Genomic DNA, 27,649 nt, shown 5'->3' with positions numbered 1-27,649 from the left:
ATGCGAAACGTGCGTAATGAAAGCGCCGTCGTGAAAACCAGTTGAAAACAAACTCTGAAAGGATCTTGGCAACCCCTAATCAAGTCCCGTTTAATAAAACCGGGTCCGGGGATCCCTGAGTCTTGCACCCCCGGCGGCCCTGGCGTCGGGGCCGAGCTCGGCTAATCTGACTTTGATTAAACTTTTAGCGACACCGAAAAGGGTGCCAGGCCGATAGAAACCCGCGTGCGCGGGCGCGGGCGCGTTTGTGCGTAATGCCTGCGCACCACCACGCAGGAGCTGCACACAGTCGCCAACCCGGTATGTAGTGTAAGTCGATTTTTATTACGTTCCATCGCATACATTATAGCACGGTATATACGACCGCGCGGTTAATGGGCTTATCGACGCCGTGGGATTACGACAATAAAGTTTCCCGGCACGTCGCGAAACCGCATCCGATCTGTCACGCTTACGGCTCCATTCGCCGTGCTCGTTTGCATTCGCGATTTCCCGCGGATCATGCACGTAATCACGTAATCACGGTCGATTGATATTCAACGCAAACTTAGAGCGGTACAATGCGAACAATAGTATCGCGGTACCTCCGCGCTGACGTCCTGGTCAATTATGTGCCAGCCGTTTATCGCTTATCGTGTAAACGCAGTGGTAATTGTAGTTATATTGAGATAATCAATTCAACTGAGAACGCCATATTGGCATTCGTATATGCAAGTATCGGGTTAACTTCTTACCTGGAAAAACTGTCGCCGACATTGCCGTTTAACCTCGTTGATATCCAGCGGCGCTCAGTGTCCTGCAACGAAAGGACCTATTGAAGCTTTGAAGCGTCGAATCGGGTGTGTGACTTCAGTCGTTATCTCGCTAATCGACGCTTACGTTACTCGGTCGAAACGATCGCGTAAGAAGTCGCGGGTATAATATGCGATACCGCGCGCAAATCCGCCATTACGGCTGTTATAGATGTGGTAGCGAACTCTGTTGCCACTTTGGCAAACTAACATTAGCTACTGTCTTATGTATCACCGACAGAGGAAACAATTATCTTACAACAGCAAGTCGATACGCTTGTGAACGATTAATTTATAATACACTGTGAATTTTGTGATCTCTATCATTTTATATGTGCGCGTACTCTGTTATTTGTACTGGAGAAATATTTTGACTTGCGAATCATCTGTATATAAAGGGTTAATTTTTCACCTCACCTGTGTCGTGAATATCGTCGCCCAATTTCGTCAATTTCAGTGTCCTGCAGCGTCCTGCAACGAGAAGACGTGTTAGAGCGTCGATTCGACTATAATTTCGTCGTTTTTTCGCGAACCTATTCGTGTTATTTGATCAAATAACAACGTAAACGTCGTATTTGCAATATCGCGCGAGGGACCCGCCATTACGCTACACCGATCGACACAGTGGTGCACTCTACCGTCATTTAGATAAACTAACACTAGCCATTACATAAATTTTAAGCATCATCGTAACTAATAATGAAGAATTATTGACAATAAATCGATCGATTTCTAGACAAATTGATAATATTAATTTAATGATTCAATGATAGACAGTTTATAATATTAATTTAACGATTTCTATTGTTCCATTGTTTTATATAGTCTGTAAAGTAAGAGCGTGTACGGCATAAATGGCAGTTGGCTTCATTTATCGTCCTAGTTCTTTTTTAGCCGTATTGTGAGGCATATCTCAAGCACAAGCTTCGAGGGAAAAGAGTGTGCACTTTGAAGCAACTGACACGACAAATTCGTCTCATTTGGAGGTCTTTACCGAACGAATACGCAGTCAACTTAGTAGAAAGTATGCCTCGGAGATGCCAGGCAATTATCAATGCCGGTGGTGACTGGACTCATTATTAATGGTATAGCATTTTTCTTCTCATGGAGTACAACAAATCCATGTACTTAAAAATCATTAAAAATAAATTTTTCTACACATTAACCCGTACACGCTCTTACTTTACAGACTGTATATCCAAATACCATTTTATTTGCATCAGTAAGGGCCAATTGTTCGTGGTAAAGTTAACTGCTAGTTAAATCATATCTCTATTTTTGTCTAAGTTGAAAGAAAAACGAAGACAAACATATGATTTAACTATCAGTTAACTTACCAAGAAGTTGAAACAACCGGCCCTAAGATATTTCGACGTTTGGTCGTCTGTATGTAAAGAGTTACCTTCTTACCGAGACTATTGTCGTAAATATTGTCGTCTAATCTTATTGATATCTAGCATTATTTTAAGCGTTCTGCATCGAGAAACTGTATCGAAGCATCGAGTCGAACAAGATTTCGTTGTTATTTCGCGATTTTACTCACATTATTCGATTAAATGACGATGTACATATTGTAACACAATAGAGAATTTTTGCAATAACGTTTTTTTAGACATAGTAAATGCCAAAGTTACGTTATTAGATCGAAAGATGAAACTGCGCATGCGTCGGAAATATGGCTGTCTGATTCACGATAAGATCCACTTGATAGTACTATTGAATGTACTACTACAAATGATATTACTGCAAATATTTGGTAGAACAATTGTAGGTCAATTGTAGGTTTAAGCATTTCAAAATATTTGCAGCTTCAAGTAAACCGTATATTATAAATATTGGCTATAAAACCAGTTTCACTGCACTACGATTGGTCAATTTGAACAGTCAACCAATGTGATTGGTCAAGTCTTTTGAGTTTATCAGGTAAAATAAATAAATGCTATAAATGCTTTGGATTTTTTAAGCATTATTTTATCTTTTTTTATACTTATTTTTAGGGAGAAATAGAGGTAGAATAATGCTTCTCGAAGTATTAATATCGTAATGTTGCTTGTTTTCAATCAAAATACAATATTTGTTTATAATAAGGAAAACATGTTTTAAAATCACTCTAATATCATAAATGTTTCTAATTTAATTTCTAATTAGCTATCTTGGCAAGCATTGTGTATATTTGCAACTTGCGATTAATATAGATGATCTTTATCAACCAACAGTTCCATCAGTCTTTCCTTTATTGGTAGCCCTGATGAAATTTACGTTTTCGCCGCAGGAGGTCTTCAAGATGATCAAGTCAGGGTTTCCATTATAAGAATGCCATCACCATTTTCAACTGTCGATGACTTCAACGCAGTGGTCATACCAATTAGGATTGTTGTCACGGATTACTTTCGATCACTGCTTTCGCACGATTTTTGTATGCGCTTTTTCAAATCCGAATGACGCGTATCAGATCTTTGCGCATGAAATCGCTAATCATAATAACAGGGTGTTCGTGAGTTGTTAAAGCACTGTCGACGGCTGAAGCCAGGCGGTTTGCTAATGTCGATCTATTAAATATTTTTCGGAAGGTTTTCATACACAGTGCCGGCCGATTAATTGCGTTTCAGTGTAGATTTGGGAGAAAATTATGTAGTTATAATGGTTGCGAGCACAGTGACTGATATGACTGGTTCCATATATCATGAGCGACAAGTAATTCGACAATGTTACTACATTCAATCATAGATCATCATGTTGTGCACTTTCGTTACGTAGAAAATAAGTTCAGCACAACAGACACTACACTAAGCATCTGTTGACAGGACATAAATGTTTAAAATTTCACATATTATATTATTGTGAAATAAATGTTTTCTTTTCCTGAGTTAATCTGTTTGGCAATTTGACAGAGATTGTACATTAAATTATAGGTGAAGGAGCTTTGTGCTTTGCACGCACTAAATAACCTGTTTCAAGAGCGTGGATTTAGCAAGCAGGAATTAGACCAAATCTGTTATAGCTTAAGCCCTGATGTTTGGATTAATCCTCATAAATCACTACTAGGACTTGGCAACTATGATATAAATGTTATTATGGCCGCTCTCCAAAAAAGAGGGCGTGAAGCTGTGTGGTTCGACAAACGTAGGTCTGTACACTTAAATTTATATCAGTAGAATTACAATTATTTAGTTACAGTTGCAAACTGTTGTTGCTAGTAATTCCTGCTTCCATTTTAGAGACCCCAAGTGTCTTCGTTTAGACAACATCGAGGGTTTTATACTTAATGTTCCAACTGAATATAAATTAGGTTTTGTCTTACTTCCTTTAAAACGACGTCATTGGATCGCTTTGAAAAAGATTCATGGTGCCTTTTATAATCTTGATTCAAAACTGGATTCACCACAATTAATAGGAAAGGTTGTTAAACATGATAACATTAAAGCAAAAATATTTTCATACACCAGTTTTATATGGTATAAACTTTGTATCTTCTTTCATGTCAGGACAATGATTTACTCATATATCTAAAGGACCAGATAGATAGCAAGGAGAAAGAGTTATTCCTTGTTGTCTCTAGAGAGATTGATAACAACCAAGGATGGTTGATAGATACAAGTGAGAATAAAGATGACAATAACACAGACCATGATTCTATTAGATATATTGAAGATGGATACCCTGATATAGATTTGAAGAAGTCAGAATCCAAAGAGATGAATGAAAATGAGGAATATCTAGATAACAAAAATTCTAGATAATTGGGGCCATTACATACATGCTTTACTTAATTGTTTATTTATTTATTGCCTTGTTGCAAATCTGACTGGTGGTGATTATGCTTGACTTAGGAAAAGACCCAAAGTTATGGGAATAAAAAAGTAAAGGAAAGTGAAAGAAATAATGGGAATTGCACGTAATAAGTGTTTAACTGAATATTTCACTAGAGGAAAGAATATTCTACAAGAATATCTCCACTCATATCTACATGTTGACACAAATAAGACTTTTCCATTATTAGTGTACACCCTCTCTTTTATAAGAGAAGGAAGCCACTCGTAACATGGCACATACCACAATGCATACACTACACATAGTGTACAACATAATGTGGACAACGATGCAATCTAAAAAGTAGCATACATAAGAGAATGTAATGTTGTATTTATTCAAAATGAGAATGTCGCTTTATTAAAACCAATGTGTATAAGAGCTCTTATTTAAAAAACAGTAGCTCTCTCTCTCTCTCTACGTGAAAGAATATTTATATTACAAAAAAAAATGTGTACATGTATGTAATATTATTTATTGTGATAATCACACCTACCTGTCATTTAAAAAATTTTGTGTAAATAAACAGACACTTGTGATACAAAATTACCACATTACACCTTAGGTGCAATTCATTCTTTTACACAATGGAAACAGTTGTAATTTACTTCATACATGTAATTTATCTTATATGTATAAGATTGTATTTAAGTATTATTATGTGCGTTTATATTATAAGAGCATTTATATTATAAAAGTAAAGTGTGTGTTTATTTTTATCATCAATATGCTGGTCTATGGTATAAATATGGTATATTTAAGTCACGAATTTAAGTAAGCAGCAAGTAAGTATAATTAGCAATAATTTATTTATTTTTGTTATTGTACAGTCACAAGAATGAAAAGAACGATTCACTATACTCAATATATATATATATATATATATATGTGTCATATAGATTTAATAAAATATACTTAATATCATTATGTTACCATTTTATTGCAAGTGCTGTATTCATTTTTTGTATTTCATGATACTGTGTACTGAAATACGCACCAACTTTGTCCGTGTGTTCTCCTCCTAGCCAAGTTTTATACAAATTCTGTGCCACTTTATTTTCCTCGGGATTACTCGTTGGAAGCTTATGGTACATATTTTCTAATGTCAATGCAAGTTCTCGAGGTTGAACGTTCCCTTCGGGTCTTATTTGTGCTCCGCCGTTTAAGCAACCTAGCAATGATTGTGTTAAAACCCTTATCATTTACACTTGCGAATATAACGCATTATTTAAAACGAAACAATAATTACCACATGGGCATGCCATAATTTCTACATAGTCATAAGCACATTTGCCTCTTTTCATTTTCTGAACTATGTTTTGTATATTTCTGAATCCATTAATAATAGCAAATTTCAGTAACACTTCATTATTTTTTTTCAACTCTGCTTCTTGGAAGTCGGGATTTCTAAGAGTTTTGAAATCCACCGTGACATTCTCTTCATCAAAAAGATGCTTTGCTGCATAACGAAAAATGAAATCCGCATAGCCGCCTGATCCTGATCCTCTGTGACCCCATAACTTATTATCAATTTCTTCGCTATAAGAACCGAAAGGTTGTTCGATTTCACCTTCGTCTGCCTCACTTAACATTAAATCGTATTCATTGAGCATCTGTTCTAATTCAACTGAAAAATATATACAGCATTTATTATAAGTTATATTTAAATCTATTTAATTTGCGAATGATTCGGTGAAGAAATAAATATATACACACTTGATGTTATGACGCAATCTACGTCTCTAGTTTCCTTCTGTTGATTATAAAAGTCTTCTCTAGAAGCTTCCAATTTTTTATCATAACACGGCATTACAGTCACGTGATATATTTGCTCTGATGAAAGGCCCATAATTTCGGCTAAACGATACTTTACTAACGATCCCATAATTTGTTGAGGTGATTTTGTGATGCTTATGTGTGGCAATATGAAATTTCCATGAGTTTTCTCAGCATAACATACCCAACCTATAGTGCAGAAAATTAGACATTTTTATATTTCATTAATAATTACCATGCAATGTGTTCTGTTTCCTTCATATTATTTGTTTTACCTGGACAGGAAGAGGATAACATTGGTAATTGATTCTTTGCTCCTTCTTTACTGGCTTTGTAACGCTCAATAAATTCTTTGGCTGCTTCTAATAAAGCAAAATCGTCGGCCATAGTCATATCTAATACAGAATCAGCTCCCAATTGATAAAAAAAGCCTGCCAGTCTACGAAGAGCCTGTTCTGGTGTGAGTTCATAACGTTGTGCCAGTGATAATATAGGTTGTACTGATAAGCTTACCACTATATATTTTGAATCTGTATTTTCAATGTTCTAGAAATACAAAAAATACCATAATCATGCATATGAATACATTTACAATATATATTCTATATAACTTTATATATTTTGCACAAAATATTTTGTATTTTTTTTAAATTCAATAGCAGTAAAATATACATGAATATAAAATGTATGATAGACATATTAAAAAAAATTTAATTCGATATATTAATAGTATTATATTATTAAATAGTATTAATAACACTATTTAATAGTATTAATAACATTATGTATTTCTCTCTAAATATTATTATTATTATAGAAAGTATTTCATGTTCAAAAAATTACCTTCTTACATTGATTAGAATAATATATGTTTTTTATATATGTTATGATTAGAATAATATGTTTATATGTTTAAACATTCTTATTATGTAATAAAATTTGTTACCTGCTGGGCTACCTTCTCCTGAAATACTCTAAGTAGTTCTTCTCGACTTTGCTGAGTAACTAGTACACTCTCAGCAGATGTAATGCAACCACTGCAAGCTAAACAGTCTGCAAGTGTGATCTCAACCTTTTGCAATTTTTCAGGCTGTTGGATCTACATTGTAAAAAAAAATTTATTAAAACAGTTTTGAATTACAGATATATTTTAGTAAAATGAATATTGTAACAACTTACTTCATTGATCGCTGAATATGCATTGTCAGATTGTATCTTTATTTTGGAACCAGTTCTACTCCCACTTGGTTTCATTTCTATTGGCTTAATACACTCCTATAATAGCAAAATATGACTTAAAGTATAAAGATCTAATTGTAAATAATTTGAAATGTCGATTATTATACCTGTGATGGAGTGATAAAGTCATCCAAATTTGTAATTTGTAATGCTCCACTGAATCTTGATGCCATTTTTATGAAATTTTGTAACTAATCCAAGTATTTTCTGTTCACAACAAATACAAAGAATACAGATATGATAAAACTTCCTTAGAACTCTCAATTATAATTTTCCTTATTAATATAAATTGTCATTATATTTAGTTATTTTTAATTGTATAAACTCTAATTTTTGTTAAGAATTATTGGATAACAAAAATTAATATCACAATACCAAATCAAGAGAAATTAACCTCTTATTGTCACTCCTAAACTCTATATAATTATCAGAGTAACCGAGTACCAAAGTTTCTTAAATTTGTAACAAATCCTTTGTATAACTTATATACATATATTTGAATTAAAAATAGCATTTGAATAATCTCTTATATGGTGAAAGGACTAAAGAACACAATTTAGTTCAATAAACTTTGTGTTTCTTTCAGTAATTTACTCAACGGATTATTTATTTCTTTATTCAGATAACCAACAAATGCCCGTATTTCGTACCATACGTTTCTATTCTGATGTGTCAACAAATGTTAATTTTCAGCTCAACTTCATCTGAATCTTCTTGGAGCAGCTTAGTTTTATCTTTACTGGATGTAAAGATTACTCAATACGCACTTTCCCATGCGCGGGAATGGATTATTTACGATCATGACAATAATGTATTTCCCCTGTCACATGACTCACTGACTTGCGCCTGAGAAACTGCAACCGTTCCATTGTGAGAGTAATCGTATTAGCATTATTAGGGGCGCGATTTACTCTTATAAAATTGCTATAATGACCGAAGTGAAGAAAGACGATGTTGTAAAAATTCTTCATACCTATCCACTTTGTAGAGTAAGTAAAATGTCCTTTATGCGCTAGTTATCGTATCGGAGTTCGCTGCGTAAATAGACACGAATGGTATTTGATCAATAAGAGAGGCATCACGCTAGAGCGTAACGCTTCGTTACGCGTTCACTTTACGATCGGTTTTTCTAATCAAAAATTTTCAACATATACCATGTAAAAAATTTGCCGTTAAATTTTATTTAATATAATATATATATAGAGAGAAATTTAAGAATTATACATGTGAGGTGGTTTACATGTTCATTTTAAATAAAATTATTTCTATTGAAAAAAATGACTTTTACCTCTTTATATGTTTCTTTCAGTAATTTATTTTGACATATGGACAGAATTAAAAAATTACTAAATAAGGTATAAGTATTTGTGTATCAATTAATGTAAGATTTATTTCAAAGTAAAATTTTATATGTCAATGATTCAAATTAATGAAATACATTTTTAAAACTTGTCCTTTAATCAGTCATTTCTTTATATTTATTAACAGAAATGTGATATGTCTGATGAGATGAAACAAGAGGCAATGGAATTATGTGTAACTGCAGCAGAAAAGTATGCAGACAACTATGAAAGCGTATCTCGAATGATTAAGGAAACAATGGATAAAAAGTTTGGTGCATCATGGCATACCGTTGTTGGAGAAGGCTATGGCTTTGAGATTACTTATCAATTGAAACACCTTCTGTACATGTACTGTGCTGGCAACTTAGCAATATGCATATGGAAATCTGCGTAGTGCAGCTTTGACTATTGAAATGGATTGGATGTAACAGATTGTATGTGTAAAATTATTTTCTTGTGAATGTATGTCAAGTGAATTTATGGCATTATAAGTTGTATAATATATAAGAACATAGAGGATGAATATGTTTAATAACTTGTACCTCTTGTAAGTGGGTCCAACCTGTATTTAAGTTAAATATTTTATGCTGTAATAATCAAATATAATGTAATTGTCAGCAAAATGAAACAATCATCCACTTTATATGTATATTATATAGAATATAGAATATAATGAACTAAAATATTTTTTTTGACAAAACTTATTGAATTATCTGTTATTGTTTAACAACTAGGCAAACAATATTGTATAATTATAAGATTCGACCCTATTTCTAAAGTCTATTTTTTGTAAGAAAATAGATATGTATTTAAGAAAATGATACACGGTATTTGATAAAGCTGCACACACACATAACTGAGTTTTTAATTTAAGGCTCATCAAAAATCTGTAATTGTCTTCCATACAAGAACTGCTATGTTACCACCAATAAACATGTATAACAATGATTTTTTTTGGTATGTAATTGAGCAAGCATAAGCTTCCCCAACTGCCACTTGGAAAGGTGATCCAAATTTCTTATCCAGATTATCTTTAATCATGCGAGCTGCATGTTCATAATTTTCTGAATATTTTTCTACAGCAGTAACACATGTTTCTATGGCTTCTTGCTTCATTTCTTCTGGCATGTCACTATACTAGAGAAGGAGTCTGTTATAATCAAAATTTAAATATTTTAACTAGGAACATGATATTATATACAGTTAATTTACTTTACACAATGGATATGTATGAACCACCAAAGCTGCTTCATCTTTTTTTACTTCCCCAGCCCACATGTTTTACAAAAATATTCTCTAATCTTGTATATTGTTTAATAAAATCAAATGCAATATGTTTATGTTTGTAATATTGGATAAAACTCAATATTCGTAGTATATTTGGTTATATCAAATTTTAAATTAAACAAATGAATGTATGATACAAATTGCAATAAAATTCTCAAGATATAAGCAAAGAATGTATTTGGACATATAATCATATAATACAGTAATTTTCACAATACTGATCATTATTTACCTTCATAATTATTATATAAGAAAACTAAAATAAAGAATTATTATATCGAGAACTAAATACATGTGATACAATTAATAATCTCGGGACATATAAAACACACCGTGTGTGTAGGTTTTGTTTCTCACTTTAGTTTATCATAAAGGACTTTCCTGTAGAGAACGCTGTAATAAATAGAAAAATTCAATTACGTATATCCCTTTTAGCGACATCTAAGATCTCTTCTCTTTAGTTACACTCTTATACACTTTTTGCACTTTTTTCTTTTGACAGAATGCAATATCTAGCAACACAAGGAAAAGAAGGAAAGAGATAAAGAGTGATGCCAGTCGCAAGCTGATGTCACGCGTTTTTTCATTCTTGCATCGTGTCTCTTTGATACTTCTCGCGCTTTCATATTCGTGAGACGCTGAAGCTTCTATATATGGTCAAGTAGTGCCTTGAAACGTGAATACGGACAGTTATAAAAGTTGAACCGGTCAAGTCGTTGTCGAGTTGGAAAGCTCTTCTTTTAGCGTGAAGTATTAATTTTAATAAATTAATTTTAATTTTAAGATAATATATTTTGCAATTATATTTGATTTATATTTAACATTATCTTCTGATTTTGTTATTCCTTTCATATTGTTAGAAGATCATATCTACAAATATTTTTTTCTAATTGACAGGAATGGAGAGTGTACTTCAGCAGACAGTGATAGAGGTTGCTAGTCATGTTGAGCAACAATTGGATGCGGAATTAGAGAAATTAGAGAATTTGGACATAAATGATTATGAAAAAATACGTGCAAATCGATTGAATGAACTCAAACGGATGCAAAAACAAAAACAGGACTGGCTAGTTCTGGTAATATATTATGGCATATTTGATATTAAGATATATATTGTATTTTGTATTAAATTTTTAATATTGTACCAAAATTAGTTATATACGTTATATTTATATTAATTATATATGGATACATGTCATCAAATAATATGTCTTATGATAATATGTTATTTTAGGGTCATGGAGAATATTCAGAAATATATGATGAGAAAGAGTTCTTCGAAGTATCTAAGAAGTCAGAAAATATAGTTTGTTTATTTTATAAAGATGATTCTCAACGATGTAAAATAGTGGACCATCATTTTAAGATTCTTGCGAAAAAACATATTGAAGCAAGATTCTGCAAGTTAAATGTTGAAAGATGTCCATTTTTAACTGGTATATCTGTTTAAAATATTATGATGACAATATGCTGACAATTGATTATAATATATGTTTAAATATTGCAGAACGATTGCGGATTAGAATTATACCTACAATTGCATTAATTGTGAATGGTAAAACCAAGGACTACATTGTAGGATTTACTGAATTAGGTAATTGTGATGATTTTTCTACAGAAACTCTACAATGTCGTCTTGCACAATCAGGTGTGATAAATTACGACGATGATCTACAATCTTCTGAACCTGGCAAGAAGTCATTTATATTTAGACCTCAAAAACCTAAAACCATCAAGGGACATAGTTCAGATGATTCTGATGATGAATAAGACTATATCCAAATATGAAATATTTACATATATATTTATTCACATTTTCTTCATGTATCAAATTTAATCATTATATTGCTTTCTTCAATAGTAAGTTGAATATCTGTTATAATAAAATTTATAAAATCCATATTTCAATGCTCCTGTTATACCAGAATTTTTTATAACTTGGTAGCACCTCTTATACATATTAGGTTTTCATAATAATATAACATTAGGTTTCATTTATTTATATTAGTATATCCTAAAATATTCTCGTATGATAAGTCATCATAGTGACAAATTCATCAACTCAAAGGATTGCTTTGTGTAATTTACATGTGATTTTATTAAAATATAAGTTTGTTATATTACACAAATATTATTTTTACATTTCGTAACTTGATATGGTATATATTTCATTATGATTCATAATCATAACCAGTTACATTTAAGATTTGCAAAAATTCGTCGAATCGACAATTTTATCAGTTAAAAAGCAAATTATTTTACAATCAAATAATTATATGAAAGATGACAGTGATCGATAAGGAAAGCAAATATTTCAACTGTACATGACATATATGTACTGTGTTGTTAACATTAATAAAATATAAAATAAAATATATATATGAATAAAAAATCCGATGAACTTTTGCAAGCTTTTAATTACATGCACGATATAGAGAGAAGGAAAAGAGTGAGGGAGTGAGCAAATGACAGAAAGAGAGAAGGGGGAGAAATGAAAAAAGAAAAGATTTTATATCTTTAATAAGTTTTAAAAATTTGAAATGTTACAAAATGATATAACATAAACATCTAATTCGTTATTTTATATACTTGAGAAAAGATATGACTGTTTTGGGTATAATAGACTAAAAGGAGATAATAAATTCATGAAATTAATGAATAAAATAGTAACTTTATAGTTTTAAAATTGTAACATACTGCAAAATATATGACAGATTGCTGTGCAGATTATTCAGAGTATCACAGTAGTAGTGAGAAAAATAGCATATATTAATCTAACTTTTTAAATTTAAAATTCAATGTATACGTCTAAGGTATACATCCAAAGTATACACGCATACATATATACACATATACATACATATGTATATATATATATATATGTGATTTTGTTTTCTCATATTACACAACAGAAGAAAAATTGATACACTATCACAAAAAGAGAAAAAAGCAACTAGCATGACGTACGTATTTTTATCATTTTTCTGTCAATTAAAATTATATTACTTCAAAATAATGATTCAACATATGACTATATAATATCGTTTGTAAATTACATTTAAACTATTATATATATATATATCTAACGCAATGAAAATATATAATTTATTTTTATCTTGCGTGCGCGCGAAAAGATAAGTTTAATTAAATATTAAAAATTTTTACTTATATATCAAATTCTGTTGGGTCGCTGCACTATTGTGTTAGATGATACAGACATACATTAGATTTATTTATGATGACGTAATAAAAATATAACATTAAAGAAGATCGTTAATCTACGATATCACGAACATGGCTTGAAAGTATAAAACAAATATCTCGCTTACGATATATTTCACGATGTATTTCACAATATTGGACTTGTAAAATAAAATGTGACATGATGTGTGTGTATATATATATTTACAAGTTTAGGAAATGTTTATGTTGTTTTAATGAGCATATATAAGAAATCACATATGATATTTTTGGCTACATATGTGGAATCGAATTGGTTAATACTCATAAGACAATAAGTTTATTAACAAAAATAAGTTGCGCTACAACTAATTAATACAAATTTTCTGAACAAATGAAACTATATCCCCAAAAATTGAAGCTTGTCTTTGATTTTATCTTATCTAAACTATAAAGATATCGATATATGATCGTGATTTCGAGGATTAATTTAATTATCAGTGTGACACATTCACATTATTCACATTATTTTTAACAATCTATATATTAGTTTGTTTTCATGATTGAAAACATAGTCTGACCAGCTTATTAAAATGCATTAGTTTCGGTTACTATGTACGTATCTTCATATCTGGGAAAATCACATCAGTATATGTCGTCTACCTTTAATACGATTTACCAAATTGCAAATTTTAAGTGCTGGCCCGAGTTTTAGACCCATATATTTCATCATCATGTCACTATTAAGAAGAAGCAGAGCTTTGCCGTCGATTTCCTAAAAATTGTACTTCGTCAGTTTCATTGTAAATTATTTAACATATTTATCTTCATACTATATTAATCGATATAAATAATATAAAAACTGATTCAATAAGAGATCGTGTGGAATGTGACAAATGATTAAGTTTGCAATTAACTCACGTGTTTTCTAAATAAATCTGCATGTTGTCCTAGTGCTGGATCTGTAATAGCAATATAATGTATTACATCTTCAATAGTCCATTCTGCCGGTTCACTAGGAGGAGTGCGAGTTGCAGTAGTTTCAGATTGAGTAGTGGACGTTGCTGCTTCAAGTTCTATATATAAACATATTTTTATCATAAAATAATATTACACAATAACTTTTATTGTAAAATAATATTACACAGGAATGTTGTTTAACTAAGAAGTCAATTAACTAATATCTCAATGACAATTATAATATATTTATATGTTGCATTATGCTGAACAAAGTAGAAAAATAATTTCTCGTATACTTTTCAATGATACTAATAAATATCTTTTAATTTATTGTGCTACATATCACATTATTTATATAAGATTATATTAAAAAAAAAAAAAATGCTCACCAGGAACGGATTTACGTTGCTGCTTTATAGGTGCAGGTGATGACAACGTAGAATTGTTAGTACTTTGTATATTAGTTTGTTGTGCATGCTGTTGCGCTGTACTAGATGTTAAATTCTGCTGACTTGGTGATGACCATCTTCTCTTCTCTCCCACGGTGTTACTTGTTTCTTCGTTATTAATAGATTGTAATCGTAGAGCATTGGAGCACTTCATGCAAATTTCTTTATTTCTAACTACCATATTCTCACATGCACATAGATCTTCCAGTTGCTGGCTAACGTATGTATAAAAGTCTTCTTCATCCAGAAAAGCAGGTAATCTAAGGGAATTTGGCTTACTGTCCAGAATTAAGTGTATAGTTTCGCCTTCACCGCGTCTTATTAAACTTAACATTTGTCTCGTACTCATGGCTGCCATTAAAAATGCCTGGAAGAGCTCTTTGGCAACACTTGTGATAGAACCGGGACCAAATTCTGCTGGCATGGCTTTTACTTTCCGAGGATCGAAATACGGTCCGCAACAACAATTATGATTGACATAAAGCATATATTTATATTCTGCAATATAAAATTATTTTACGTTATTCAACATCCTTGTAAATATTGCACATATTATCTTACCAACCATTTTCGAGTGGATGAGGTTTGATATTGGCTGTACTAGTGTCAGGTTCTGTAGCTGGCTGTGGCGGTGCACTGGAACCTGCAGGGCTTACTAAAGCAACTGCTGGCTCTCTGCTGGTATTGCTACCGGAAACAGCCATTACTAACAAAACATTACTGCTTTTGGACTTAAATCGATTAGGGCCTGTTGCTGCAAAAATAAAAATTGAAGATATTATTGAAAAATATGGGTTTTATACACACACATATATGTATAATTGTTTAATTTCATTTTTAAATTAAATAATTTTCTTTTAAGTATAATATATAAATGTTCCTTAAGAGCTTAAATACCTTGTGATACAATAAAATATGTGCACAAAATACACACAGTTATTGGTAGAAAAGTTGTAGTATTTTTTCAGTGAGATTCACACAATTGGGATATTTAAGATATCAGTAGTTTTTGGAAAGTAAATTCCCTTATTGATGCCGAATGAATTCTGGTATTTATCGAGGTAAAAATGTTGTAATCTTTTGCCATTAATTATGTACCAAGCGATTTTTAACGCGATTTTATCATTATTTTGAAAATTATACTCTCTTACATTTCTGCCTTGGTGGTTGCAGTGGATGTCCGCTTTTAAAGCACCATCCTGCAGGAAAAATATCTCGAGAATCGTAACGGCACCAATAATCAAAAGCACCACGCCAGCCATCAAATGAAATATGTATCATATCATCTTTAATGGCACCGATTGTTGCAGTACATATAAGTTGTGGATTTTTCTTATCTATTGCTTCTAACTTATATCCGACTTCGAACAAATTGGAACGTGGTGTCTTTGGTTCACGTTTGAAAACTTTTCCTGGTGCCATTTCAGCACCATTTAATGTTTTCAAGAGAAACATTGGCCAACTTGACGCATTCATTCGGAAGCCTAACGGTGGTTGAAGCATTCCACCAGATTTCTCACAATGCCCAATCGGATGAATCTCATTACTGTCGACCAAGCGCCAGAAATCATTTTTATTATCAGATCCATCTAATCTTAATCTCAGTCGAGCTCCAAGAACACCTACTACAGTAGCAATGCAAGTTGATGTTACATTTCGCGGGTCTAGTGCTTCCAATTTCATATTAATTTTAAATTCATTCGTCGGTGGAACTTCATGCTGAAATAAAAACGTATAATCAATAGTATCCTATCATGAATATTGTTTCATGTTCATAACACAATATTGTATAAGATAGGAACATAGAATAAGAAAAACAAAGATTCATTCTATCTTTTATACTTTACATTAGACAAATAAAGTTCAGAATTAGATAAGTTATATTATATCTTTCAAGTTAAATCATACTTGTTTGAAGCATTCAGCTGGAGCTGCTTTACTGTTTGTCTCTTTTAAATAATTATCCCAATCAAAAGTTTGAAAAGTCTCATACTGAAATGGCCCATTGGATGTTGATGGTGAATTAGATACAGTTGTCTGATTATTTGTGCTGGTAGTATAAGACTGTGTAATAGATGGTTTGACATCATTAGTTGGTAATCCAGATGGAGCAGGAGATGGTACCGGTGAAGATGGATCCCTGTTGTCTATAAATTCAATATCTTTTAATAATGTGAAACAAAAATATCTATTTTTGGATTTAAGTAAGACATCTGGTTTCTTACTTTTCTTTATATCTGTTTGACTGTCTTTTTTCTGATAAGCATTTAAACATGCTGTACAACAAAAATCCTTTTTTGAGCCATCTTTCTGTTCCAATTTAACTGGTGTATTTCTAATTAAACTTTCACATTGTGCACATGCACCTCGTGCAAAACTTTTACGAGATTCAGATAAACATGTCTCCGAACAGAATTCCTTCTTGCCATGTTGCGTAGGAAGAACATATTTCAACGGTTGTTTAGTTTCACCGCACCATGTACAGCTGTTCTTCGACTTTGGTGGTCTTCCTGGACCTACCGAAAGAGATGGTCTTTTAATAACATTTTCATGAATTCTCCTTCATGTATTATCACTCATAATTTAAATGCAACTGAATGTGCAAAGTAATGATTAGACATGTCAAAATATAAAAAACATGCTAAATTAAACTATAATCTTACAAGGTTATTTTTACTAACGATTTTTACCTCGCATTTTACTCGGCGTGGACGACATATTCCGTCATACAAATAAAAATCAGCAGTGAAGTCACCGTAATAGTTAATTAGCACGATGAATACATCATTGAAATTAATTTATCGAAATAAATTCGAAGCCAAGATTCGTCGCACAACCGAGGTCGTGCTGTAAGTCAAAACGTACAAAGACTAATTAAAGATAGTATTAATACTCGTGCACAATACAAAATTGGTTCATATATCCCGTTATTCACTGCAATTCACTTTATCACTGCGGTAATTGTACTCTAGTAATTACAGTAATATATGTAGACATATATATATCACGCATTAAAAATTATTGTGTCAATCCGCCATATTGCTTCAATTTGGCCGCGCAATCTGCAAACAAGAGTCGTGAACGCAGTAAGCAACGGACGGTTTCATGTAATCGTATGCATCAGCGCTGTATACGCTCTGTCGTATACTTTGTTGACAGTTGGTATTGAATATATAAAAATGTAGCATTAAAAGGTAACTGTTAATCCCTCCCCCTACTTGTTAGGTAATTTAATAAAAAAATAACATTCCACTTTTATGTCATGGATTAAATGTATATCAAGTTTAATTGTAATTTTTAAATGTTTACATACGGCATAAAATCGGTTTCTCAATTTCTCTATCAATTTAGTCATTTTGCACTTTTTACATCTGAAGAGAAACAATTATCTATAAAAATACGTGAATTAATAAGATGAAAGTAATAAATGCGGAAACTGGAGCTGAAATAAACAAATTTTATGTTAGATCAATTAATATATCACAAGGATTGTGGAGAGAATTAGCAGATAATAATAAAATGTAGAGAAAGTGCAGAGAGTGTAGCTGAAAAGATGGTTCTTTTCAAAGAATACCCATCTAGTAACAAGAAAGTATTTATGTGTATCCTGCAGCATATAAAATGTATAAATGCGTGTTAAAATATTTACGCAAAATTAATAAAACGTTTACAGAAGCAAATGAATGAAAATTGTTCGTAAAAATGTTATTTTATGTTAACGAAATCATTTCGAACCGAACTAAAATGGTGAAGTCCCTAGTAGAGGTATTAAGCTGTTTATCAGTGTCAAATCTAGTAACCAACTGATTCAAGGATGTTATGGCTGCAATTTTAAAGTTTGGAACGGTGCTGGTCAGCCGGCAAATTATTCCGAAAGGTATTTAACAATATTTAAGATACTATATTATGTCACACATTGTAATAAAAGTATTTGCATCATGTTGATCTTTGTAATTTCAGCTAGTACTAGCAAAATGCATAATCAATGAGATATAATATATAGATATAAATAGAAATATCGTTTGCAAGGTTATGTCACAATATACAGCATGTGTAATATGTTTATTATATTGTATGTTTATTTTTGTGGCAGGTCCGACAAGTACTCATCGAATTGTTACAATGTCTCAATTGTTGGACCAAGTGACAGATGTGGACATTGACGGTCATGGAAGATTTAAATACATCTTGATCAATGTGAAAGATAAAACCAACGATGTTAGTAAGCCAATTGTCAGAGGATATACAAGAGCGCAGTGGCATGGTAAGTCTGTGATACATTCATTCAGTATATCTTACCATGCGTACCTGATTATTATTTTGAAATGCTTAAAGTTTGATATACTACACACAATGTTGTGCTCCAATATATAAAATTAGTTGTGTTTTAACCATATGAAATATATAATACATCTGAAAATAAAAGCAGTATTGTGTACTTGTCAAATTCACATATGTGATATAAACAATAATAATTAGGATCTTGATTTACATTTGTGATATGTTCTATTATGAAGAGTATAAGACTGTCTTATAAAACTTGCTGTATAAATTCTTGCATACTTATGCATTTATTATTTACAATGCTAAAGATACAATCTGTACATCTTTACATATTTTCATTATAAGTAAAGAAGCAGTAAAGGTATATTTATGGTATATGTGTGTGTTAATATCGTTTTATTTAAAAATTATTATCATGATATATCTCTGTCATTAATTTGCACCTTGGTTGATTATTCTTCAGTGATCAGTCAATAGATACTTATTCGTAAATGAAAGAATATAATTATGTAGAATATTTCATCATTACTGGATGAAATATTAAAGATATAAATTCTCTAATGTGTTTGAATCTAATTTAAAAATTGTAAGGTCTTTGTACATAAAGCAATAGATACATGTCAATAGATGCAATATCGACTTTCAAGATTCACAGTGGAAATTTGAAAACGTACTCTTGCATTTTTATATACAAAATATTTAATTTCCATTATGTCTATCAAAATATTGATTGAGATCACAGTTTCTTATTAAAAATTTTAATCAAGAAGTCGACTTTGTAATTCTTAAGAGATATATCGTTAAAATTTTATCCAGTAATAGCAGAACAACTTATATATCGATTATCATAATAAAAAATAGGTATCTACCTCTTTGAAAAAATATATTTGATATTTTTAATTCGGTATGTGTTATTTTTGTGTATAGACGTTTCTGGTAAATTTGTAGTTTTATAGATAAGATAAGAATGAATACTCGTTCCGCTCATTTCTTATGTGTTCCCGAAATTAATGCAAACGCTGAATTTGGTTACTATGTAACCAAGTAAGGTAAATGACTACGGTGGCAGTAGGAGATTTTTCATATATTAGATGATGAGGGAGATATTTTATAAACGCAAAGGAAGCTCCATGCGATTTACATTGATAAAGCTTTTAGACAATCAGCCATAATTTTCTTAGGCTATAAGAATATATTACATATATCACCACAGCATTATCCAGCAGTGTAAATAATATACAGGAATATATGCTTCTCGAGAGATTATTTCTCTTTTCGCGTAGTAAAAGTTTCAAACGGGAGATCTGCGATAAATCATTTTTCGATTGAATTTGCTTTCTCTCATGCTGAATACGACTTCCACATGATACGTCAAACAGCTTGTAACGTCACACACTTAATTATAACGATGACACTCATTGAAATGTTCCTTTTTTATCGAGAGCATTCAAATCCCGTTGTGATTTGTACGACAACTCACGAGAGACGAACGCGTAACGTAACATAACGTTTCGTCGCTTCATGAAATACTTCACGAAATACTATTGCTCAATTATGTAGCCGTATATAGTCTCGTTTCCGTAAAGTTTTCTCCGGTCGTTCGTTCGTTTTCTGAGAGAGATTCACACGATTCATTGATTTTCGGGAATTTGTCTTCCTGTTTTCTCGAAACATGCGTGATCTATATATATTTACAACGAAAAACTATCAGTTCTAGTGAAAATTGACAGATTGCGTTACGCACACTGTTTGTTTTCTTATTCCTTACATACGTATGTTATGCGACCTTCGCATATCCATATCTATATATTTCTCTGTGAAAAGATAGAAGGAATTACGACGAGACGAGACGGCGGTAGCAAATGCTACTAAGGACCGTCACACTCTGGTGCTCTGTGAAGGAGGTTTCTATTCGTTTACTAAGAGGCTCTTCTGAAACAGCACCAGGCTCTCTGGATGCTGACACTGAGTCTGCAAGCTTTGTGATTCGAATTCTTGATGGTCTTCGTATCGCTATTCTTTCTGACAGACGGCCGCGATGTCTCGTCGCCTCGTTGCGCCCGCTCTCAGGTGCTGTCGCTTTCGTCGCAATGCTCTATCAAGTCTACATCGGTCACCCTCGATTCTTTCTCCTGCTCTTTAATGGCTTCCAGTTTGTTCTCCTTCTTCCTGTGGCTATTGCCGTCCGACTTGCTCGATTTCTCCGTGATCTCATCCGCGCCTTTGCCAAGTTGCTTCGGCAGTTCTCGAATGGGAGATGGGAATCCCACGAGATCTGGATCCGTATTACTGTGCATCAATGTAAACGGCAGCTTCAAAGACACTTCACCGCCCATTGCAGAGATCAACAGTTTGATCTGAAATAAATGACAAGTTCCTTATCTAAGCGAAACGGAAGATAATTTTCTTTTATGGTAAAAAATCAGACAAATTAAATTTTCTCTTAAAATCGCGTATCTTATTTATGGGGGTTTAATAATCAAGACATTTTGGGAACTCTCTTTTGTATACCAAAGAAAGTATTTCTCTTTATATCGCAACAATGCTTTCTCCTGCAACGATTGGCATAATTTCCCGAGCTTTAAAGTTTGTTTATTTCAGTTCAGAGATACACGCATTCAACGCAGTTCCCGTGTTATGTTTCACATCTTCTTCGTGTCTAAAATTACCTTCACGTAATAAGAAACGTAAATTGCAAAGACGTTTCTATCGTCGGGTCCGTTCCCGGGACAGACGACCGTTGATGCCAAGGTTGCACCAGTTTTCGTATAGCTGTCCTCCAAGGCGATCCAATTCTTGGTCGAACCCTTAATAGGCCTGAGAGTGTAGCTCTTTATTAAAGTACCACCCGATCCCACGGGACAGCCTTCTTGTGAGGACACGAGGGCCACGACGTTTTTGAATTTACCGTTGCTGAACATACAAACATCCACGTGCTGCACGACAAATACCTAAAAAAGATATCTCTATATAGTAATGAGTCTGCGATGTGTTCGATAGGAGCAGCGGGTTACGAAATGACCGTCAAATTAATATCCGTAGCTGCAAACGTAAGTTATTCATTGTAAAGTCGAATTTTTGCAATGGCGAAGCTGTCGCGTCGTCAAAAATCCACGACTCCGTGTGAACGATTTGTCAGCGGCGATCAAATTTCGCAACATTTCTCGCTCACATGCCGCATCTTTTTCAGCGGTCAAGCGCAATTATTTAGAATAATTTTCTAGGATCTAGGTTCCTCGAAGGGAGAAGGAAGAGAAAACCGCGTCTCGCGGATTGTGGCATCTTGTTCGTTCGAGAGGGTGACTTTTATTCAAACGACGCTTCTCCGGCAAGCTTTGTCAAATGAACAGACGTGTGTGTACATACATGTAGATAACTAGATTGTCATTCGTTAAAGCCGATTGTTAGCGCGACCGAATCTGCTGTTGCTGATTATTGGCTGCTGCGAACTTAAATTTGATTACGAAAGATAACTCGTGCAACTTATAGGCGGGAACGATGGGGCGACGGTTTGTTTGCTGAACTGTCGCAACAAAGTTAACACAGGGTGTTACGAACGCGCCTGTCCTTTCTGGCCGGTGGACAGGATATCGGCAAGATGGCACGTCCCTATTTTCGAACAATGTTCTCTGTCGCTGTTAATGAAGCGCGGCTCAAAAGCGCCCGATACGAACGCAATTTCCCGTTACGATATAACCTCGGTATCCCCCATCGACTGCTTTCACCTCGAAGGAGGCGTTCGTGTGTATTTAACTTGCGATCGTAAGAACGAAATGCCAAACCCGAATCAGCGCGGATAATCGCGGATTCAATTTAACGCGTAAGCGCGCGAACCGCGCGCTCTTTGCCAGTTGTACTTCTCGCGTGCGCAAAGCAAATTGAATTATAACTCCACAATTCCAGCATGTCGGCGCTGGCGTTTCTCCTTTCGTGGCTTCGAGATAGATAGTGGCTTTGAGCGGGAAAATAGCTCCTGTCGATTCCTGTCCGTCGTCGTCGGGAAAATCATCGATATCGCTTGCGCGTTATTGTTCCTCCTCCGCGAGGAAACGAGATACGAGCTCGGGGACCGATTTGGAATATCGTTATTTTTTATCGATGCGAAATAGATCGCTCGTCAGACACTTCGATCGTGACGGCCGTCTAATCTGTTCCTTCCTGCGGCGGCTGTTACAATCTTCCGAAGATTCACGCGCGTTTGATGCTGCTTCGACATCAAATCTCATCGCTCGGGACGTCCAAATGATATAAGAGAAGAACGCGTTCGTGTCGTTCATCCAGATTTGCGCTTGCATAATTCGTAGGGAAAGGTGCAACATCATATACATTTATTTGTTGGTCTGGGGAGTGACAAAGTTTTTTTAGAATTTGCTCTCAAAGAAACAAGCTCATATCTGTATCCTTAATTCTCGTTATTTTCATCACCTAAATAAATTATGACAGTTTATTGGCTTGCTCACGCATGCATAGAATATTTCACTAGACACGCGAAAGGGCGCCATGAATTCCTGAGTGAGACGAGTAGTGAGTCGTGACAGACGCGCGCAATGCGCGGTCATGAGGCACCTCTTGGACTTCACCTCGACGGTTGTAGCACAAGTGCGACTGGTCCCGTAAAGTTGCACTTGATACGCGAGATGATAATTCGCCAGGTTATCAGACCGAAACGTAAGCCTGCAGCTATATTACGCCGGTAAACGCATAATTCACAAACTACTCGCGAGCCGAGCCGCGTTCGCAACCACGCGGAATCGTATTTTCCAAGTATTCGCATTGAAGTTCACGGGGGAGAAGCTTGTGAGAAGTTACGGAGTTGTATCTTCAGTGGTGAATAAATTTTACGCCCAGTTATGTTACGATACCTTCAAACTGGGTTCGCGATTGTAGATCTTGCGATCGAATCTTCTTGCTCTCCGCAGATCTCTCGCAACAGCGATACTTTTCTATCGAGTAGCGCCCACGTGCTGTGTTCAGACTCCAAAGTTCGAGTTTGTACACAGCACATTTATTCCCTAAGCGATGAACGATTTTGCCTTCTGGTTTATTTATGAAGTGGCAAATACGTAAGGTTATATTTCTTTGCTGAGGCAAATCACTTACGATAGCTTCGACTTGCGTGCTTTAGCTTGTTTATATAGAAATTATTATTTTTCGCAATATTTATTTACCAAGTGCGTTATTGATTAGTTTTTTTGTCTTTAATTGATCGTGTCGCACATTATAGATACGCTCACGGGCGTTCTTGAAGAGCTCACCTTGAACTTCTCCCTCGAAATTGCTGCTTTGAATTGATCAATATTCCGCGGGCCAACGATCGCTGCGAGTGTAGTCTCGCGTCTCCGCTTTACTGACGGCTCTTCTTCTTAAACCTCGATTTGAGACGACCCACTTATCGACATACGTTGACGATAGAATCCTTTCAATTATTCCGTCACGCATTATTCACATGCTGAACACGTCGTATCTCCTCCAACATATCGTTTATCTTTATGAAAATATCTTATCTTTGCGGGACTGGATATTTTTTCGCTTTCGGTTGAAAGTTTATCAATGTTTATCGATGTGCGAATCTCGAGATCTCCTGAGATATCATACTCGTGAGAGTAAGGTCTCTTTTCTCCGATCAACGACGCTCTCTCGCATTTTCCGCGTTGCGGCGAGGCACAGCTGCGCTGTGTTTATCGCGCGACATTTAACTCTTGACGTTCAACTCTCTGGGGACGATTATTCGCGCTGTTCTAACAGCCTGTAGGTGGTGAAGGAAAAACAGCAGATAAAGAAGCCGAGAGGAGAGAGATACAAAAATGTATGCGCTGATAGAATTAGCTCGGTTTCATACACTCCATTTAACGCACCTAAGTGAACTTTCCCGACGTATTGTCATTAAAATTGTCGCGAAAGTAAAAAGAAAGTTATTTGACGTAATATTAATAATGTGTTACACTCGTGGAGCGACTCGTATTGTTTTTTTTACGATATCGCCATGAAATCCGATGTCGTGTAACACAATCATTATATTTGTTATACTGACCAAAAAAATACTTGCTTACCTCATCTTTCTAAAGAAAATTACAAATTCTCACAAATTTCGCGTATGGCTTATTATTTGTAGACACGTAAATTTATCTCGTTAAATCGCCGCGATTGGACGCGATTTGATTTATTACCTGTTGAAGATCGGTTGCAAGATCGTTTTAATTTACCTAGGCGAAAAGCGTTAGCACGAGGACTGGCTATTCATCAAGTTTGTACACACGCCATACGAACGTCGGTGTTCTTATTAAGACGTTGAAGCAGTCTCATTGAGATCAACTGTGCCCGTGGGATGTGAACGTTCTAACGAGCTTATTAAATTTACGGAAGTCCAACGAGAGACGATGGCCAACTCGAAGTTGAGAGTAATACCATTATTTCTCGGATAATTAATAGATGAGTCTAGCGAAGACTGCAAAAGTCTACCTAAAATCACGCTTATTAATTAACGCCGCAATCGACACGGGAAATTCGGTGGATCACAATACACGCGACGCGGATTCACCATTGTGAATGGAAGAATAAAGGAAATATGATGAAATGAGATCCTAGATAATAAAGCTACAGAGCTGAAGCTTCGTGAGAAAATTGGCATGCCGAAATTGGAGAAGTAATTCGCCATTGCGCAAACTTTGTTTTTCCCAAAGATATCAGGACTTAAAGCGGAACACCCGCTTAACGACACCGGCTCACCGATTGAAAAATGCTCGACTTGAGATTTCTCGATGGGCCAATTTCGACAACTCGCCTGGGACTTTAGGAACCTGGAATAAATTTTGGCGGGTCGGGGCGACGCGTCGGGACAGTTTCATAACTCGCTCGAGGTTTTTCACGTGAGATACGCCATCCAGATACGCAACCTCGTCGAGAAACCGCATCGATTGAATAAAGAACCGTATCGATTGATCTCACCCTCGCCCTCGTCTCGATGGACACTTGAGTTTGTTTTTCTACCCTCCTCCGCCTGGTCTGCCGGTTTCGTCGCGAAGAATCGCCGTCGATTTTACGAGCAGCCTTTTTTACACCTCGGCATCAGACGTTATGCGAGAGAAAGGGGGAGAAAAGGAGTAAAAGCGAATGGACGAAATGAAAAAGAATTGTGCACGTTCTATAAGAACGAGAAAGAGAGAGAGAGAGAGAGAGAGAGAGAGAGAGAGAGAGAGAGAGAGAGAGAGAGAGAGAGAGACAAAGGAGAGGAAAGAGAGAAAAGGAGAAAAGCTGGCAGACGACCCGAGTCATGAATATCCAAAGCGTTCGAATCCCTGAGGAATGTCGAAAAAGCAGCCGCTGGCGGGATACACGATCGGAGAGGCGTTCTTTGAAATATTGAGTGCCACCGGCGGGCCGCCGAATTACGAACGGCTCGTTCTACGAGCGAGGAGTACAATTTTGTGCCCATTTCGAGCACGGCTGCGATTGATCACTTTTGGGAAAAAAGAGCCAGATTGATTGTCCGATTGTGTCGGAAAGCTATGAAATCGTTAGATTGTGCGCACGCGATAGACAGCCTTTCCGTAGAGTGGAGAGTGGAATGTTTTCTAATTAAATTTGGACTTGACGAAAGATCGATGATCGAGATGCACGGTGTCACATTAAACTACAATTATTAGGGAAAAAATGAATTTTCGATGAAAGCTCAATTTACATGAAATCCAATTCTTCATATGACGAATCGTTTCTATCCTTATTTTATTTTTTTCTGTACATATCAATATTCAGTTTTGATTGGAAAAATGCCTTTTCTCGTTTTATTTATTCGCATAGTCGAGCGATTAAAATGTAGGATGAAACAGTGCATGCAGAAAAATTCATTGTTCAGTTCCTGCCTTTCAGTACGTTCAGTACGACTTCTTTTCTGCGCGTCCAGTCACATGTTGTTTAACTCTAAAACTTGTATCTCACGATATCACGATTCATCAGTAATAATGTGGCGTGTAATCCCATAAAAGTACGATAGAGATTTCGTCAGATGAGGTATAAAACTTTGCTCATGCTCGTATCTCGTCGGTACTTCAAATAAGTTTGAACAAGCAATCTATACAGTTGCCGTTGAGATTTGCCGTTGTATTCTTTGCCGTTAATATTCATTATGTACGTCTAATTAAATGCTCGACGCGAAGCCAAATGAAAACGGATACAGCTATGTGAAGAGGTGAATTATATACCTTTATCCTCCTTACGGACTTGCTGCTGTTATTGCTGACGTAGAGATGGACAGTGATTGAGTCCCCGTGAGCGTAGATTGCACGATCTAGTTTCGCTTCCAACCCGACGCGACCATCGCTTAGTAAAAATGGTTTCTCCACGGCTGCATGTGGTCCCACGTTCTCTGCGAAAAAGCGACACGCTGTGTCTCATCCATTTCGATTCGTATCCCGCCTTTGCAATAAATGCGACCAGATAGATCTGTTAACGGAACTTATAGGGGCGTTTCAGCGGCTTTGCGCCAAACTCGAGAAGCGTATTGTTCGAGAATTTGTTGTCACAAATTCTGTGC

General features: G+C 34.7%; 8 protein-coding genes across 19 annotated transcripts in view; 4 read left to right on the top strand and 4 right to left on the bottom strand.

Moving 5' to 3' along the window:
• The first annotated feature begins 3,069 nt into the window (after positions 1 to 3,069).
• On the top strand, positions 3,070 to 5,147 carry Josd (Josephin domain containing). 3 transcript variants are annotated; one of them, XM_025299012.1, is made up of 4 exons: positions 3,070 to 3,146; positions 3,704 to 3,918; positions 4,010 to 4,190; positions 4,277 to 5,147. In XM_025299012.1, exons 1-4 carry the CDS (start codon positions 3,105 to 3,107, stop codon positions 4,529 to 4,531), a joined length of 693 nt encoding a protein of 230 aa, XP_025154797.1. In that variant the 5' UTR covers positions 3,070 to 3,104; the 3' UTR covers positions 4,532 to 5,147. The 3 variants fall into 3 exon arrangements, with proteins under 3 accessions (XP_025154797.1, XP_011153417.1, XP_011153418.1); XM_011155115.3 differs by having other exon boundaries at positions 3,102 to 3,207; XM_011155116.3 differs by lacking the exon at positions 3,070 to 3,146 and adding an exon at positions 3,157 to 3,485.
• A 332-nt stretch (positions 5,148 to 5,479) lies between these two features.
• Positions 5,480 to 8,427, bottom strand: LOC105191599 (probable cytosolic Fe-S cluster assembly factor AGAP009023). Of its 3 annotated transcripts, none has more exons than XM_011155118.3 (8): positions 8,267 to 8,427; positions 7,724 to 7,823; positions 7,557 to 7,652; positions 7,324 to 7,476; positions 6,653 to 6,923; positions 6,318 to 6,566; positions 5,851 to 6,228; positions 5,531 to 5,772 (listed from the first exon to the last, which is right to left on the bottom strand). In XM_011155118.3, exons 2-8 carry the CDS (start codon positions 7,787 to 7,789, stop codon positions 5,531 to 5,533), a joined length of 1,455 nt encoding a protein of 484 aa, XP_011153420.1. In that variant the 5' UTR covers positions 7,790 to 7,823; positions 8,267 to 8,427. The 3 variants fall into 3 exon arrangements, with proteins under 3 accessions (XP_025154796.1, XP_011153420.1, XP_019700844.1); XM_019845285.2 differs by having other exon boundaries at positions 8,272 to 8,396; XM_025299011.1 differs by lacking the exon at positions 8,267 to 8,427 and having other exon boundaries at positions 5,480 to 5,772; positions 7,724 to 7,789.
• Positions 8,428 to 8,465: 38 nt separating this feature from the next.
• LOC105191600 (dynein light chain 4, axonemal) lies at positions 8,466 to 9,623 on the top strand. 2 transcript variants are annotated; one of them, XM_011155121.3, is made up of 3 exons: positions 8,543 to 8,605; positions 8,926 to 8,971; positions 9,105 to 9,623. In XM_011155121.3, exons 2-3 carry the CDS (start codon positions 8,942 to 8,944, stop codon positions 9,351 to 9,353), a joined length of 279 nt encoding a protein of 92 aa, XP_011153423.1. In that variant the 5' UTR covers positions 8,543 to 8,605; positions 8,926 to 8,941; the 3' UTR covers positions 9,354 to 9,623. The 2 variants fall into 2 exon arrangements, with proteins under 2 accessions (XP_011153422.1, XP_011153423.1); XM_011155120.3 differs by lacking the exon at positions 8,926 to 8,971 and having other exon boundaries at positions 8,466 to 8,605.
• Positions 9,624 to 9,627: 4 nt separating this feature from the next.
• On the bottom strand, positions 9,628 to 10,237 carry LOC105191601 (dynein light chain 4, axonemal). Its single transcript, XM_011155122.3, has 2 exons — positions 10,172 to 10,237; positions 9,628 to 10,096 (listed from the first exon to the last, which is right to left on the bottom strand). Exons 1-2 carry the CDS (start codon positions 10,235 to 10,237, stop codon positions 9,839 to 9,841), a joined length of 324 nt encoding a protein of 107 aa, XP_011153424.1. The 3' UTR covers positions 9,628 to 9,838.
• Positions 10,238 to 10,744: 507 nt separating this feature from the next.
• On the top strand, positions 10,745 to 12,167 carry LOC105191602 (thioredoxin domain-containing protein 9). 2 transcript variants are annotated; one of them, XM_011155124.3, is made up of 4 exons: positions 10,745 to 10,991; positions 11,144 to 11,322; positions 11,481 to 11,682; positions 11,754 to 12,167. In XM_011155124.3, exons 2-4 carry the CDS (start codon positions 11,146 to 11,148, stop codon positions 12,014 to 12,016), a joined length of 642 nt encoding a protein of 213 aa, XP_011153426.1. In that variant the 5' UTR covers positions 10,745 to 10,991; positions 11,144 to 11,145; the 3' UTR covers positions 12,017 to 12,167. The 2 variants fall into 2 exon arrangements, with proteins under 2 accessions (XP_011153426.1, XP_011153425.1); XM_011155123.3 differs by having other exon boundaries at positions 10,745 to 10,996; positions 11,754 to 12,161.
• Positions 12,168 to 13,391: 1,224 nt separating this feature from the next.
• Positions 13,392 to 17,919, bottom strand: Scm (Polycomb protein Scm). The gene is made up of 8 exons (XM_011155125.3): positions 17,526 to 17,919; positions 17,061 to 17,351; positions 16,744 to 16,982; positions 15,987 to 16,554; positions 15,401 to 15,589; positions 14,776 to 15,333; positions 14,348 to 14,502; positions 13,392 to 14,201 (listed from the first exon to the last, which is right to left on the bottom strand). Exons 1-8 carry the CDS (start codon positions 17,551 to 17,553, stop codon positions 14,067 to 14,069), a joined length of 2,163 nt encoding a protein of 720 aa, XP_011153427.1. The 5' UTR covers positions 17,554 to 17,919; the 3' UTR covers positions 13,392 to 14,066.
• Positions 17,920 to 18,634: 715 nt separating this feature from the next.
• The window catches only part of LOC105191607 (sex-regulated protein janus-A), a 70,454-nt gene continuing 61,439 nt past the window's right edge, over positions 18,635 to 27,649 (top strand). Inside the window, exons 1-2 of the mRNA XM_011155127.2 lie at positions 18,635 to 18,712; positions 18,929 to 19,099. Coding sequence (XP_011153429.2) covers positions 18,655 to 18,712; positions 18,929 to 19,099 — 229 coding nt within the window. The 5' untranslated portion in view covers positions 18,635 to 18,654. The remainder of the gene's footprint in view (positions 18,713 to 18,928; positions 19,100 to 27,649) is intronic.
• LOC105191606 (arrestin homolog) overlaps positions 20,008 to 27,649 on the bottom strand; it is a 47,732-nt gene continuing 40,090 nt past the window's right edge. For all 6 annotated transcript variants that reach the window (XM_025299003.1, XM_011155126.3, XM_025298999.1 and 3 more), the window contains 3 exons: positions 27,318 to 27,481; positions 21,789 to 22,070; positions 20,008 to 21,476 (listed from right to left, as the gene is read on the bottom strand). In XM_025299003.1, coding sequence (XP_025154788.1) covers positions 21,186 to 21,476; positions 21,789 to 22,070; positions 27,318 to 27,481 — 737 coding nt within the window. In that variant the 3' untranslated portion in view covers positions 20,008 to 21,185. The remainder of the gene's footprint in view (positions 21,477 to 21,788; positions 22,071 to 27,317; positions 27,482 to 27,649) is intronic.

The sequence above is a fragment of the Harpegnathos saltator genome, unplaced genomic scaffold (genome assembly GCF_003227715.2).
Source record: "Harpegnathos saltator strain DR-91 unplaced genomic scaffold, Hsal_v8.6 scaffold250, whole genome shotgun sequence".
Taxonomy (NCBI): Eukaryota; Metazoa; Arthropoda; class Insecta; order Hymenoptera; family Formicidae; genus Harpegnathos; species Harpegnathos saltator.
Note: the sequence above shows the minus strand (reverse complement) of the source record. Positions and strands in the feature narration are given on the sequence as shown.

What these genes read in the sequence shown, in the direction of transcription:
- Scm (XM_011155125.3), bottom strand. Translation starts at nt 17,553, where the DNA reads ATGTCGTCCACGCCGAGTAAAATGCGAG. An exon ending in CACGCCGAGTAAAATGCGAG is followed by an intron (nt 17,352 to 17,525) that starts GTAAAAATCGTT and finishes CTCTTTCGGTAG; the next exon opens with GTCCAGGAAGACCACCAAAG. An exon ending in GCAACGTAAATCCGTTCCTG is followed by an intron (nt 14,503 to 14,775) that starts GTGAGCATTTTT and finishes GTTTATATATAG; the next exon opens with AACTTGAAGCAGCAACGTCC.
- LOC105191601 (XM_011155122.3), bottom strand. Translation starts at nt 10,237, where the DNA reads ATGTGGGCTGGGGAAGTAAAAAAAGATGAAGCAGCTTTGGTGGTTCAT. An exon ending in ATACATATCCATTGTGTAAA is followed by an intron (nt 10,097 to 10,171) that starts GTAAATTAACTG and finishes CTCCTTCTCTAG; the next exon opens with TATAGTGACATGCCAGAAGA.
- Josd (XM_011155115.3), top strand. Translation starts at nt 3,130, where the DNA reads ATGACTTCAACGCAGTGGTCATACCAATTAGGATTGTTGTCACGGATT. An exon ending in ACTGCTTTCGCACGATTTTT is followed by an intron (nt 3,208 to 3,703) that starts GTATGCGCTTTT and finishes ATTAAATTATAG; the next exon opens with GTGAAGGAGCTTTGTGCTTT. An exon ending in CACCACAATTAATAGGAAAG is followed by an intron (nt 4,191 to 4,276) that starts GTTGTTAAACAT and finishes CTTTCATGTCAG; the next exon opens with GACAATGATTTACTCATATA.
- LOC105191602 (XM_011155124.3), top strand. Translation starts at nt 11,146, where the DNA reads ATGGAGAGTGTACTTCAGCAGACAGTGATAGAGGTTGCTAGTCATGTT. An exon ending in AACAGGACTGGCTAGTTCTG is followed by an intron (nt 11,323 to 11,480) that starts GTAATATATTAT and finishes ATGTTATTTTAG; the next exon opens with GGTCATGGAGAATATTCAGA. An exon ending in AAGATGTCCATTTTTAACTG is followed by an intron (nt 11,683 to 11,753) that starts GTATATCTGTTT and finishes TAAATATTGCAG; the next exon opens with AACGATTGCGGATTAGAATT.
- LOC105191599 (XM_011155118.3), bottom strand. Translation starts at nt 7,789, where the DNA reads ATGGCATCAAGATTCAGTGGAGCATTACAAATTACAAATTTGGATGAC. An exon ending in AGGAGAAGGTAGCCCAGCAG is followed by an intron (nt 6,924 to 7,323) that starts GTAACAAATTTT and finishes TTGTATTTCTAG; the next exon opens with AACATTGAAAATACAGATTC. An exon ending in AATTATGGCATGCCCATGTG is followed by an intron (nt 5,773 to 5,850) that starts GTAATTATTGTT and finishes AATCATTGCTAG; the next exon opens with GTTGCTTAAACGGCGGAGCA.
- LOC105191600 (XM_011155120.3), top strand. Translation starts at nt 8,546, where the DNA reads ATGACCGAAGTGAAGAAAGACGATGTTGTAAAAATTCTTCATACCTAT. An exon ending in ATACCTATCCACTTTGTAGA is followed by an intron (nt 8,606 to 9,104) that starts GTAAGTAAAATG and finishes ATTTATTAACAG; the next exon opens with AAATGTGATATGTCTGATGA.